The sequence below is a fragment of the Mycteria americana genome, chromosome 7 (assembly GCF_035582795.1).
Source record: "Mycteria americana isolate JAX WOST 10 ecotype Jacksonville Zoo and Gardens chromosome 7, USCA_MyAme_1.0, whole genome shotgun sequence".
NCBI classification, from domain to species: Eukaryota; Metazoa; Chordata; class Aves; order Ciconiiformes; family Ciconiidae; genus Mycteria; species Mycteria americana.
The window spans coordinates 24567039-24581875 of NC_134371.1; the positions used below are offsets into that span (position 1 = coordinate 24567039).

The window sequence follows — 14837 nt, forward strand, 5'->3', positions numbered from 1 at the left end:
GTGGGTCAGAAAGAGGTTGCTCCAGTGCCTTCAGGGTGGGAGGAGGAATAAGGGAAAAGGCAGGGATGCTCGGAGGCCCTGAGGGTTGTGTGTGTCTGGGAGAAGACAGCATGGCAGGGACGTAAGTTCTCTTACGTACTCATGAGCCTCTGTACTTTCCTAATGGGAAAGGATTTGGTCCCATTTTCTGAGAAATAAGTGGGAGTTTTCCTGTTGGTTTCCATGAGAGCTGGTCTGGGAGTGCAGTTTATATAAAGGGAGCTGCTGTGCACGTGGCGATTTTGCCCACCTGGGCTTACGTTATTATATAAATCTGTAATTGCTTTGTGTTAAAGGCATGTGGGAGTCCTGAGCCTCGGGTCCAGCCTTCCTCACGTCCTCGTGTACATAGCAGCTGGCCTCTGCTTTTTAATGCTCTGTTCACATATACATATCTGGAACAGCACTTTGGCAGGGGACAAACAAAGCCCAGATCTGCACCAGTCTGTCCCAGCCCTGCGTGTGCTAGGTGAGATGTGATGCATCTTGTGACTGCTTCTAGCAAACAGGTCTGTCTGGCCATGCCCATGCCGAGGAATCTGGTCTGGGTGCTTGTCTTGGCCGTTTCCAGTCTGCATATGAGGTGAAGACCTGGGTGTGCAGCATCCCCGCCGTCTGCGCCTCCAAACCCCTAGCGCCTTGGGCATGCAGTCCCGGGGGAGAACAGTGGTGCAGTCTTGAAGGTGCCTCATCTGGGTGCTGGGGGACTGAGCCCTGGGCTGCACCGTGGCACACCCAGCAGCCAAGAGATGCAACTGCTGGCGCCTGCTGCAGATGTGAAAAGAGCATCTGTATGGATCCTGCTACTGTGTCCAGCGTGTGCGTGATGACGCAGCTTCAAAGATCAGCTTACGAGGACAGTGCTGTCTACTCTGCATTAGCCAGATGGCTGGGAGAGCTTCTCTATGCCTCCTTTTTCCCGGGGAGAAGATGATAGTAGCTGGCAATGCGTTTTTCGGTTGTCAGTGGAGAAGTGCCTATATTGAAGAGCGAAGTATTATTGCTCTTGTACAGTCCCGGTTTTGGTAAAACCGGATGGGTTTGAAGTAAATACGGAGTTCCTTTGTCAAACACACGTAATAGCTGAAATTCGTGTATATGAAGTGCTATGAGTAATCTTCTGCCTTTCTGAAGAAATGTTTTCTTTACTGAAAACTGGTCACTCGCAATGGATTCCTGCAGCATTAGTTGGATACATGACAGGGAGATCGTATAAAAGGTCACCATCGGTTTGAAATGAAGGCAATGAAAAATGAGTGTCTTGTACTAAAACTGTTCCTGGAGATTGTTGGCCAAGTATTGCAGTCTCACTTTTCTATTTTTAAAACTCTCTCGCCAGCTGCTATGTGACCCTTCCCTCCACACCCACAACAGAAAAAACCTTACTGATTAGAAACAGGAAATAACAAAACTCACTAACCACAAAGTATTTTCAAATGGGCAAAGTAAACAAGCAGAGATGGTGAGAAATACATATTTCCCACTGATCTCTTTTCAGCATGGTAATAATAGCCAATAATTATAGTCACTGGGGATTTACAGCTTTTAAGTGGAAAGTATGTTTTTAAGTTGATGCTGTCAAACCATAGTAAAATATTTTCATCATAGCCTCTCCCAGCGTAACAATAAGGTGGCCACAAGTGCCATGAGATGCATTACTGACACCGTCTAGAAGTAAATGAAAACTTCAGGCCCCATCTGCTCCTCTTATCTGCCTCACTGGTGTGCAGACCCCAGCGCCGGACAATGGAGTTTCCTCTGCTGGGTGCAGCCATGTGGGCTTGTGTGGCATGGGGGCTTTATACTCACCAATATGCATGATAATAAACTGGGAAGGTCTTTAATGTCTTTCCTCTTCCAGGATTTTGCAGTTTGCTTTGCCTGAACGTTTTCCCTGCCTGTGAGTCTTCTGTGCGCTTTGCTGCGGCTGTTTGCTTGGGCTGGCCCCAGCTCCCACCCTCATCTTGATCTTTGTGGTGGGATGATTTGGATGTATTTTCTGTATTGGTGGTCACTCCGGAGGTTCCCGTCAGTAAAGGGGAAAGTCCTAATTTTCAGGCAGAGGGTGGAAACTGAGGTTGCGGTAAGAACTGTACAGTTCTGTGTCTTTACCTGCCTTCTGACCCCACGGTTGAAGAAACCTGCCGTGCCTCTGCGCAGCCATGGGTAGGCCAGTTGTTTCTCCTACCACCCTTATGCCACTGCTCCTAATGGCTTTTCAAGAGGGCTGGATAAAAGGGAGAGCTTCACAGAAAAGGGTGCTAAACCAGAAGTGATGGTTTTCACTCCTTCGGCACATCATCAAATAGATCTCGCTGCATAATGAGCCCCTCTGAACTGTGGGTCCATTAATTAGTATGCACGGTGTTTGTTTAAGAGCTCCTTGCTCTTTTATTTTAACTGTGAGGAACTTTTAACTGCCTTTGAGATGAAAAACTGGGACCAAATGTTGCCAACAAGCTGAGCAGATTTGTCCCAGTCTCCTTGGTCCGATTTGCAGGGAATTTTACCTCCTGCCCTTTAGATTATCACTGCGATTCCCTTATAAGTAAAAGCTAAAGCATTGATCCAGGCTGATAAACCCAACTCCTGAGCTCTTTCATAACTTTTTAAGTGTTACTGTGATCCAGGTGGGGGGGGGAGGGGAGGGGGGTGGTGGTGTGGTGTGTGTGGGGGGGTGTGTGTGTGGTGCGCACTGCTTTTTCTACAAAGCATCAGGGCCAAAACCCAAACCATCTCTTTCAACTGTATTCAGGAAAAAACGTTTGTGAAAGAAGAAAACAAAAGCAGATCCCGAGGTACAGTTTATTCAGAGCAGACAGGACAAGGCTAGGAGGAATATCAGTTGTTATCTTCCAAAAATTTTATTTAGAACTTTTAGTTATGGAAACAAAAAAACCCATCCCTAAATATAACTGTATGTAACATATATATACACATAGCTCACTAGTTTAACAGTAATGTCAGGATGTCCAGGTGGCTGGGGACAGCACAGCCACCTGGGGACAGCACAGCCAGAGTGAGCAATCCAGACAGCATTTCTAAACTGCCTAAAAAGTCCAAACCAAGTCTCTCCCTTTCTCTCTTTTTTTCTAATCACTGCAGCATGTTTACAGGAATCAGAATCACAATCTCCTACAGCTGCACAGGGATAATAATAAAAATAAGAAGCAGAAGAGATCGGCCGTTTACCCCTTTATCCAACAAAGTGATCTCAGTGGCTTATGTGAGATCTGGGAGGTAAGCTTGATGCCAGAGAGGGTTGGTGCTTGTTGTCTTGTATTTTTATTAATAGGAAGTTAATTATTTTAAGAATGTAAGACAAGAAAGCTATATAATTAATATACACTAAAGAGCATGAGAGGATTCTATACAATAATTTAGATGTATTAAATAAATAAAAAATAATAGCAGCCTTCTACAATGCAGGCTACACATAGGTTTACTTCGGCTTGAAGTACCCTGGTCTTTAGTACATCTACAGGAACAGACTTGCTCCACAAGTGTTTTAAAGAAACATATCTATAAGATACATATGTGGGAGTGTCTAAGGTTAGGATAAACATTTTAAAACACACTTTACCATGGTCTCCACATATCTAATGACCCCAGTCTAGGGTTGTTATGGGAAAAATTTGGCTGCAGGACCTGTCTGGGAGGCGCAGCATCAGCCTGGCTGAAAACCGACAGCGACGGCAGCTGGAAGGAATTTTTTGAAGCCTGCTTGTTCTCTGCGGGGTAGAAGCGCTCCTGCGATGGGTTTGTGCCCCGAGTGCTCCCCTTAGGGCTCAGGGGGCTTTTTGGTGTCAAGAGAGGCTGCTGAGATGGGCTCGAAGACCTTAATGCTGCTTTGCAGGTGTCTTCGCCAGACCTGGGTAAGGATTTCAGCAGGTGGTTTAACAGGCGCGCCCCGAGGGTCTTGTCCATCCACTCGCAGGTGAGGAGGAGGTTGTGCACCTCGTGCATGCACTGAATGTACCCGGTGCTGTACCTCTGCTGGGCTTCCAGGCCCACTTTGGAGTCGGCTGCGTTGGAGAGGAGACAAGGGGAGTCGGTGAGCGGGTAAAAGCTGCCCGGTGTGTGCCTGCTTAGAAGCATTCACCAGGTTTCCCGTGCGCACAGGCTCCTCAGGGGCTCGTTGCTGAAGCCGACTGGGCTTTACGGTAAGGTGAATCGTCTGCAGGGCGCAGGGGGAAGGTGAGGGAGGTGCGAGCCGCCTGGCAGGCAGGCAGCCCCCGCGTCCTGCTGCCCGCCGCCGAGGGCGAAACCAGACCAAAAGGCAGAAAGCGGCTCTGGAAGGAAAAAAACCTTCCGTGGGTTAACCAGTGCCCAGCTCCATCTCCCCATCTAGTGGAGAAAGCCAAACCCCGGCAGCCGCCCGGGCCTCGACAGGTTTGGAAGATGCTGTTGCCAAGCTGCCAGCGGATTAAACCTGCTGGCACCCTGCTGGCCCCCTCCTGGCCCGGCGCTGCCCGCCCTCGCGGGGGGGTCGGGCACTCACCCATCAGCTTGCTGCTCTGGATGTTCTGGAGGTGCTTCACCGTCATTTCGAGGATGTCTGCTTTTTCCAGTTTAGACTGCTGATAAGGAAAGAGTGCAGCAGTTAGAGGCAGTGAAGGGTTTGTACCGTGCCGAGTTTCTCAAAAGAGAGCGACACCCCCCCCCCCCCATCCGCCACCAGCAAAAGGACTACGAACAGCATAAAAATGAGCACTTACATCCAGATGAAATGCGCCCACAACAGTCTCCTTCAGCTGGTCCAAGCAGTTATTGATCCTTTCTCTTCGCTTCCGCTCAATGAGGGGTTTCCTTAACTGGCAGGGAAAAGAAGAGGAGGAGGAAAAATGGCAGTTATTTTTGCTTCCTCTCCCTGCTGCAGTTCAGAGAGGGCAGAGAGCCCCATCCCCTGCATGAAGCCAGTGCGGGGTGACGCGATGCTCGGCAGGGACAAGATACGGATAGAGAGTGCACTGCGGTCACGGCCTGTCCCTTAGGCGGTATCAGGTCTCAATCCTCCCACTTCCACTCATTTTAAGCAGAGTTTACCCAAATGAAGCAAACAGAGAGAGACCTTTCTAAGGTGGCAAAAGGAAGCAGAAAAAACACCCACATGGGTTAAATTCAGAGAAAGCATCTTTATAATAAAAGGAAAAAAATTGTCCCATTTCTCAGTGCCTGTAGCCCCAGCACTCATAATTCGTGTGCCCAGTGCCGGCATCCACGCATGGGGCTGCTATTGCCGCAGCGCGGAGGGGACCTACCTTCCTCTCCTCCTTGGTGCTGGTGAGCTTGTGGGTGCCGCCGGCGGTGGCTGCAGCGGTCATTGTAATCCAGCCTGCCCGCCCTGGGCGCCGGGAGGACGCGATGGGAAGGAGGCACTCGGGCAGCGGGTCGCTCCCTTTCCTGACAGGCTCTTTGCTGCTCCGCTACTCCTCTGCTGTATTTATAACCCAGAATTAGCATGTGAAAGGGGACTTTCCTTGGCGGGACTCCTTTTCCCACACGAGGGGTCGAGCCCGGAGGTTTGTGGCCATCAATCAAAGCTGACAGGTCACTGCTTCTTTTCAATGACCACGCCGGCCCCCCAAACGGCGACAGATGTCCAGCCTCCGATGCCGGGCTTTGGAGGGCTCTTTTGTTAGGGAAGAAGGGAAGGAAAATGGGCGCGCTCTGAGCAGCTTGCACAGCTCCTTGCTCAATTTGCACAGATTCCCAGGGAGGGAAACAATAGCCGGGAAGCGGTTGAGTTACACCTGGGAAAATGCCTTCTACCCATCTTTTTCCCCTCTACCTCCTTGAAGCGATACTTCTTTTTACCTGCTAACCTGTGCCCCAGCCATGTCACATCTTTGAAGCAGCCTCTTAATTTAATAATAGAGTACTTGAGCTAGGAGTTCCTGCTCCCAGGAATTATTATTACAAGGTCATGAAGATCGATTAAAAACTGTTGACAGCAGACGCCCATAGGAAGGTTGTTTCCATCACAGAAATCCTCTAGGGAAAACACGGGAACTTTATCTACCTCTTGGGAACCCGGATTCTCCATTGCACACAGCTGGATGTAGGAAATACATAACTCTTCTAGTTTTTGGCTGCTGTGTAGAATTTAATATTAAACTTACAGGCCATTGCAGATGCAAACGAACCTAGAAGTGAGTTAGTTCTGTGGGATTTTTACTACTTTGATTTTTTTCCCCCCATGCTGCAAGGAGTCTTGGGTGGCTTTGGGGGGAAGGGTGTTTTTCAGTTTGCCCCTCTGAAATGCTAGTGCAGAAGCAGACGAGCCTTTGGAGGAGACTTGGCACAGGATGAGAATGCACTTCTATGCTTCCTCACTTCTGCCTGGTCTGGGCGGGGAGTATGAAGGCTTTTTTTTCCTGACTGTGCTTTTGCTTTCTGATGGTCGCTTTGCTAATGAGCAGGATTTGGCAGTGTCCTGTTGACTCCTGCAGGTGAAGCCCTTTGGGTTGGTGTCGAATGTATCACCTTATTGAAATGGAGAGGAAGCGGCCGCAGCGGTTCAGAAGCACCGCGAGCTGTCCTGACCACCGGTGGGACTTCCCAGCACCTGGTGTAGCACTGCGGCTGCAGAGCCCTCTCTTCCCCTCCAGCCGTGGGTGGGGATGTACCCCAGCGATAAAAGCAAGGACATCACGTCCCTTGCTTAAACGCTACGTGGGTGTGTGTTTGCCTGTGTGTAAATGCAAACGTACTTGCAGCGTGTCTGTACGCTGCAACGTACAGCAGCGTGTCTGTACACTGCAAATGCACTTGCAGCGTGTCTGTACGCCCTGCTGCCTGGGCTCACCGTGAAAACGTGTCCCCAGACGTGGTATCTCACAGGCAGAGGTTGTTTGTCAGTGAAATGCAGAGCTGGGTTGCAGTTACCCAGTTTTATAAGCGCCCTACTTGGCAAGGGCTCACAGGGGAGAGCCTGAGACGGGCTGGTGTGGTTGTTGCACTGGGAGAGGAGGATTTGGGAGGGGAAGGTTAATAACTTGTCCTTTGTGCCAGGTAAAGGGATGGGCTCCTTATCTCAGGTGCGTCCCCCGCACAGACAGCAAAAGGAGGTCCCACTGCCCCGTGCGGGAGCCCCTCATGTCAGCCAGCCCTGGCTGCTCACAAGTGAAGACTCCTTTGGTTTTTAAAGCTTTTTCCAGCCCACCTGGGGAAGTGGAGTGTTGCCGGTATTTATAAAAGTTGTAGCTGAGGCAGCTGTATCGCCACACAACTCCAGCAGCTCAGCGTGGAAGAGGCAGCGGGTGGGTTGGGGTAGGGCTCTGCCCTGCACATGGGTAGGGGGGGGCAGAGCGGTCCCACCCCTGGCTCTAGGCAGTTTGCTAGGGTGCTCAAGGCTCGAAGCGCCTGCCTGTCACCTGGGCATGCAGCTTCTAGCTGGGTTTGGCTTGGTGGGTGGGAAAGAGGAGAAGTTCCCTGGCCCCCCCCCCCTCCAACACCCCTCCACCAGCACCTTGTGCAGAAAGAGGCACCTTCCTGAGGCGGTCAGGGCAGCAGGGGGAAGCCTGAGACCATCTAGGCTGCTGGCCCAGCTGAGCATCGCAGAGGTGTCAGCGAACACAGAACTGCCTAAAAGCTCTGAAAAACATGTCCCGTGCCCATTGGCATCCCGCCCGGCCGGGCACGGCTCTGGGGTGCTGTGTGTGCCCCCCCTGCTAGTGGCCCAGGGGCTCCCCAGCCCCAGCACCACCAGAAGGTCTCTCTGATCTCTGTGGTGGTGGCACCTCCTCCCTCGTCCTCCCTTTCCTCCTTGGCCTGGACTTGCTGCTTCTGCCTTACCCTCCCTCCCGCTTTCCTCACCCTGCGAGGTGCCGCCGAGCTCCTGGGCAAGGGGGATGCTCTGCGAGAGGGTCGCACACAGGTTTTCCTGGCAAAGCAGCTTCCATGAAGCAAGCAGGCAGGGGGATGCTGGTGGCGAGGTGGTGGGTGCTGGGGACAGCCCGGTGTGATGGGGGGCCAAGAACAGCACAGCGGCCCCCGGTGCCCAGCCACGGTCCGTGCCCAGCCCACGCAGGGCAGCTGAGCCCCCAGCCTCGGTGGGGCGAGACCCTTGGCTTGCCTGCTGGCGTCTGCTCCGGGTGAGCTCATTTCAAGGTTCATTTGTAAGACAGCACCACAGTGAAAAAGAAGAGCAGCTTTTGCTGTAAACAGTTATTTTACACCTCTCAGTCAGGGCAAAGGCCTTTATTTTGGAGGCGGGGGGAGTGCGGGTGGGAGAGCTGCCGTGCCTTTGGGGGAAGGCTGACATCTGTGCAGGGGATTGTAGGGACCCAACAGGCCAATGCAAATGAGCATTAAAGGCAGCTTTCTGCAAATTCCCGCTTTCCTTTTGCATTGCCCACTGCCAGGTTTCACTGAAAAGGGGATTCTCCTTCATAAACAAAGCCTCCCTTTTTTCCTGGGCTTTCCAAAAAAAAAAAAAAAAAAAAGGAAAGAGAAAGGGGTCAGCGCTGCTTGGAGTTTTCTTTTTTGCTATTTATCTACATTTCACACCCTGGAGAAAGAAAACAACTTTTAACATCTGTTCCTGCACTTTTTAAGAGGGAAAGAAAGGCTCTTGAAAAGGGGGAAAGTGTGGCAGATGTTGGCAGGTTCCCTCCGACGCAGATGTCTTGCTCCGAAGAAAACTTTCTTTGGGGATTGGTGGCCAGGGCTCCTCTTTGACTCGGGACACGCGACTGCCTAGCGAACGAAGGGACGTGGGAAAGCGCTGGCGAACAAAAGGGCTTATTCAAACAAACCTGAGAGCCGTGAACAATCTAATAACCAGCGGAGAAATGGTCAGTGGCCCCCGGCCCCGCTGGGGAGGGGTTCAGGGCAGTCGGGGGCCATGGGACAAGGGAATTTCGCTGCATCCCCAGGACTGTGAGCAGGGGTGTCCCCTCCTTGCCCCTTGCCTGCTCCCTCTGGGGCATCCAATGCAGCGCTTTGGCCAAGAGTCATCTTTCTTGGGGTGCTAAATGGTCTCAGCTGGTCTGCAGACCCAGCTGCGTGGGAGCTGGCTGCCCCATGGCGTCAGGCAGCAGAGGAGATGGAGGGCAGGTACCTGCCGCTGGGCTGGGCCGTCCCACGTGCACCGGCCAAGGCACCGGCGAGCCCCCCAGCCAAGGCAGCGGGAGAGGAGCAACTACGAGAGAGCAAGGATGTGGCAAGACACAGCATCTTTGTACCCATATTTAATTAAACTTTTAAGTAAGAGGTTCTTCCAAGATCATTATAACAAAAAACCCCCAACCCTATTGATTAGGATCAGTTGAAAGATCCCTGTGACACTGATTTTTAGGAAAGATTTTTTAATGGAAAGCAAAAATATTGAGAGAAAAAAAGTGTTTTCTGTGAACCTTTCGTTCACCCTCTCCCCTTCTCTCTGGCTAGTAAAATAAAAATGATTTAAAATAAGTTTTTGCCATGAGAGCTGGTAACATTTTAGTCCAGACACTTGATAGGAAAAAAGTGAGAAGTAGAGAAAAGGGAGCAGAGCCAAGAAAATTCCCATAAGCAAGTAACTATTTCTGGCTTGCTGTTAAAGCTGAGGAGCTCTGTGATTATTCCTCTAATTCCTCCAAGTTTTGTTCTACCTCATCTCTGTCCCGATCCTTTTTCCCTGGGCTCTGGGCAGGGCAGAGCCACTCCTGCCGGCGAGGCTGCCCTGTGCTGCTGTGCCTCTTCCCTGCTTGGGGCTGGAGGGGGAAGCCCTCCAGGTGAGATGGAGCTGTGTCGCCTCTTCAGAGGTCGAGTGCTGGGGCAAGCAGCCCAGAGCCCTGCTGTGGGTGTCCCCGTGTTTCTGCTACCAGCAGAGCCCCCCCTGCACCTCAGGTGGGCTGAGGAGCCCCACGCTGCCGGAAGGATGCTGCGTGTCACCAGAGCCCCGCACGCCTGCCCAGGCCCGTCCCTCCCGCCTCTTGCGACTCAGGGCAACGCCGTGGACACCAGCTCACCACCCGGCAGGACTAACCAGGAGCCGGTGCAGTGCTGGGGCAGCCCCCGAGTCCAGCCCAGGCCCCTGGCTGGCTAACGAAACGGCCTCGTTAATGCAGCCGAGCCTTTTGCAGGGGTGGGTTTGCCGTGGGACAGCGGGGGAGCAGGGGAGGAGAGATGAGCAGGTGCTCCTGAATGCTACCCAATATGCTGCGCATGGGCTCACGGCAGGACCACCTCTCCTCTCCAGGCTGGGGACACATCTGGACTGGATTTGTCCCCAGTTGAGCAACTGCTTGTCCCTCTTCTGAGGTGTGCAAGCGTGGGTCCCTGGCCCGCAGGAGGTGCCGGTGGGCAAGCTGCCAGGTGGCCGGAGGGGATGCTCGGGGTGTCCTGCCCCCTCCAGCCCTCCCATCTGTCAGTGGTTTTACCGGGTCCGCTTTTATCACAGAGGCTTTGCCTTTGGCACACAGGGTGATGTGTGGTTTGTGAAGAGAGGAGCAGAGCGCGGGTTTGGGCGCTGCGGGAGCGGGCAGGCAGCGGGCAGGGTAAGGCAGGGGCAGCGGCCGCGGACGGCACAGAAGCAGGTCAGCCCTGACGTGCAACTCCAGTGCACCCTCCGCACCCTGCGCTGCCTGCCCTGGGGACGGGCTCCAGGCCTGCCTTGCCGTAAGCAAACACTCACCGAGGAGAGGCTTTTACAGGGGCTTTAGTCATTACAAATAAAAGAGTTTTTCATCTGTGGTTTTTCAGAAGGTCAGTTCTGGTTCAAGGCTGAGGTTTAAAAATGAGGGGTAAAGCTGTCCATGAAAAGGTTTAAAACTGCAGGTTTGTTAATAGCTGTAAATCCCAAGCAGCCTGTCCCGAAGCCCTGTGTCGCCCAGGGGTGGTTTGCTCCCAAAATGTTACAGCAAGAGAGGAATGTGAGGAGCAGCAGGACGTGCCAGCGCGGTGACTGGACGCGCCGGGTCCGGAGGGTGCAGGCGGTGCCTGGGCAGGGAGACTGGCTCCTGGCGCGCAGGCACGTAAACTGCAGCTACTCGGAGATTACTCACTGCTGCATTGCCTGGGGGGACCAAGGCTACGTCTCCAGGCTGGCCTCAGTTTGGGACCCACCATGTCCCATCTCAGGCTGGCGCAGCATGGTCTGCAGGGGGACCACATGTCCAGCAGCCTGGCCAGGACAGGACAGCGCTGGAAATAAGCTGGGGCAGAAAAGCAAAGGGTGATTTATCTGTGCTTGGGGTGTGGAGAAGAGCATTTGCAGTCATTTGCTATTATAAGGAGAGTCGCCTGAGAACACAGCTCCAATGCAGCAGACGCCATCCATGGCGGGACACGGGACCGAAGGCACCGTCAGACCTTGCAGCGAGGGGAGCGGTGGCTGTGTTGGGGAAGGCTGCTCCAGAGACTCTCTGCATTGGAAGGCTGTTACCGGTTAAATCCCTGGGGCTGGGGTGACACTGCCTGTACCAGGTCATGGTTTCTGGCAGAGGGCTGGGAGGTGATGGGGTTTGCGGCTGGGTGAGAGTTGTGTGGCGAGCGGGGAAGAGGCCAAAGGGATCTGGAGATGAGTCTTGATGTCTATCGTCAAGTGGTGGCCTGCCAAGGCAATGTCCTACACAACTCACCATGGAGTCAACAGGGGTTGGAGCACAGCTGGAGGTTCACCTGCTCCAGGGACATTTACAGGTGGCGAGAGAGAGGCCATATATGGCATTGGACACTGCTACCTGCAGGATTTTCATCACAGGGGAAGTCCAGCTCCAGAAGTGGCATTGGACACCTTCTGGAAATGCTGTTGACATCTCTCGATCCAGCTCCTTTACTGACTGCACCAAACCTCGCTAGCCCCAGCTCAGCTTCCTCGGTACCAGCTGGCTCTACCATCTTTGGGAGTGGACTCCTGGGATGGGAAATAATTACAAGGCTGGTACCGGCTGAGTAATTCTCAGCTTTTCTTTCACACCCCCCCTCCAGCCTTCGTGTTAAGGATCAGCTGATGCTCCTGCCGTTGCTCAAGACGTCTCCTGTCTGGCGGTTTAGCAGTGCTCCCAGCCCTGGAGGAAGTCTTATCTGCTGCTTTGCAGCCAGAAAGCTGCCGCTTGCAACACGGCTCCTAGGCCAAGAGCGCCTTATAGGAAGAAGAAAATCTGATAAGCCGTGTGGGTGGTGGCACGCTGATAAGGGCTAGCCCCTTGCCTGTGCCAAAGCGGTGGTACAAGGCGGGAAGAGCCAAGCGTGGTGGAGAGGGTGTAGGGGGCTTTGAGGGAGTATTCAAGGGGGTTCTGGAACTTTCCCTGTCGGGCATCCCAGGAATTGTTTCATTCAGCAGGGCAGCTCTGGGCTTTTTCACACTCTCTGTGTGCGTAACGTTACCAGACGTCCCCTGATAACAAGCCTCATCTATAATGTATCAAGTGCTTGGTTTATTCAGTAAGCTTCACGTGCACAGCAACGTCTGCATGGGTGCCTGGCTCCCCAAACGTTGGAAACCGGGGCTTAGCACCCTGTACCCCAGCCCCTGCACACCCCCTATACCCAAGCCCCTGCACCTCCTGTACAACCAGCCCCTGCACACTCCATACTGAGCCCCTGCACATCCCACACGGCCTGTTTCTTCTTAATTTCCCGGTTCCTGAGGCTGCAGAAGGATCTGGGTTAAGTTTCACCTTTGTGAGATAAATATCTCTTCTGTGACTGTGAGTAAATGCGGCTTTCGTCCCGGCTTGGCCACATGCCAATAGCAGCTTTCTTTTTATAGTACGTGTGCATACGTGTACTGACACCACATCCTGACCCCCTGACACAAAATACCTTGTCAGCATGAATGAGACGACGAGGCCGGTCGTCATTAATGCTCTGCAGGGAGAGCGACTTGCAGCCCTCCTGCCAGCACGCTGTCCTGGGCCACGGGCAGGTGGGCTGCTGCTGTGGGGGACAGCAGGACGGCCGGAAGGGCACCGGGCTTATCAGCAGCGTTTCCTACGTGCTGCTCATTTCTGGTGCTGCGGGGCTGGGATTGCAGCACCCAAGGAAGTGGGGAAACACCCGCTTGGTTTTTTTGCACTTGCTGCTTCAGTCTCGGTGTGGCCCGGCTGCTGCTGGGACAGCAGAAAATGCAAGGGTTTAGGATGGGAGGGCATGGGCCGCAGGGTCTCTGGTCTTTGCGAGGCAAGTCCAGCCTGGATTGTACATAAATTGTACACATCCTGCTCTCTAAGCTAATTTTTTTGTATCCTTATTTTTATATCTAATTTTTTTACCAATTAAAGCAAAAATTTTATACTGCTTTTTGTTTTATAAATACTGTGTGGTTTTAACCGTATCTCTCGCCTCTTTAATTTATTCAATTTTTTCCTTTCCAAACATATCTAGGAGACTGTCCTTTTTATAGGGATGAGGATTTCTTATTCTTTTGGAGGAACCAAAGGGTGTAGGAAGTCCTGCTATCTCTTGGGGCACGGTCGTTCGGTGGAAGGCCGCCCACAGCCCCCGCAGGGTGAGGGGGAGCCAGGAGCTGCAAGAAGGTGGGTGACGATCCACAAGCCAGCCTGGGAAAGGGAAAAGCAGAGCTTGCACTTGTTTCAGCTTCTCCATAATGAGGCATGTAAAACTAATAACAAAAACCCCACTGTCGCAACCCTTTTTTTCTTTCTTGTCTATTTTTAACATTAGGAGTTGTGCCCTGGGTTTGCTCTGTCACACGTGAGCTCCCCAAGGAGTTTTCCAGAAGAATACCTGTGATCGGCTGGGTGTTCTGTTGTGTTTCGAAGGTGACATTTCCTCCTGTCTCCCCGTTCCTGGTGCATACGTGTACACACGTGCAGATAGCGTCACACAGAAGATTTTCAGAAGATACAAATTTCGCCATAAAATGTAAATGAACTCGCTTTCCAAGGTGAATCCTGCCAAGCTGGGGGAAAGGGGCTCAGCCCTTCCCAAAAGCAGTGCCTGACTTTGAAGGTGGGGACAGGCAGAGCTCTGGAGTACCCTCCTCCTCGGGAGCCAGGGATCCCATCAGGAGGAGGAGGAGGAGGAAGAGGACAGGCACAGAAAAGCTTTGGAGAGTCTTGGGAAAGGTCCCTGCACATATTTGCTGGAGTGGCTTGACATAGATTTAAGTGTCAAGCGACATGGCAATGGATCCTGCGCTAACTCAGCCCCGCAGCAGCTGAGACCGAATCCAGCTGAACAGCGGTACTAAACCCATGCCGTTCACTGCAGCAGTTTTCTGCTGTAAGAGCTAATTAATTAGTTTCTGCAAAGTCCTTTGAAGGGGTAAAGTGCTAAGTAAGTGCGTCACAGGGTTATCCAGAGAGTGTGGCCTTCAAAGCTTAAGGGGCGCTACTTAAATATGAACCGAGTTAGTAAACTTGGTTCATAATTTCTTGAAAATATAAAAGAACAGGGAAAGCATCTGAAAAAAAACCCCACCAGTTGTTTTGGTAGTGCTGAGCCTGAGGAAGAGTCACTGAAAGAAGCCAGGTCCCCGGCAGATGAGCAATTGGCTTCCAGTTCCCCTTCCCCGGCTTTCAACCTTAACCTACCAGCATAACCAGGAAAAACCTTTCTTCTTCAATAATTTTCTATTTTAGAATTTATTTGGTAAAAGCAGGAGAATAAAAGTGCTGAGAAATAATAGAAGAAGAGCAGTCCTTTCGGGAAGATTGGTGGGTAACTTCAGGTTGGCAGAGAAAGCTCCTCCAGTACCTCTGCGGTAGCGCAGCCTCTCTTCTCCCAAAGCCTCGTGACATTTTCACATGGCAGCTAGTCCTTGCACAGACACGTGGAGCAAGGCCAGCTCATGGGGAGGATGGTCATTCAGGCATGGTGGGTGACCAGCGGAGCAAAGCATCGCC

The 14837-nt window shown here is 52.3% G+C and overlaps 1 protein-coding gene across 1 annotated transcript; it reads right to left on the bottom strand.

Moving 5' to 3' along the window:
* Positions 1–3618: 3618 nt before the first annotated feature.
* On the bottom strand, positions 3619–5363 carry LOC142413067 (transcription factor HES-4-A-like). Its single transcript, XM_075509111.1, has 4 exons — positions 5301–5363; positions 4758–4853; positions 4541–4619; positions 3619–4064 (listed from the first exon to the last, which is right to left on the bottom strand). The coding sequence occupies exons 1-4, from the start codon at positions 5361–5363 to the stop codon at positions 3619–3621; spliced, it is 684 nt and encodes a 227-aa protein (XP_075365226.1).
* Between the last annotated feature and the right edge of the window lie 9474 nt (positions 5364–14837).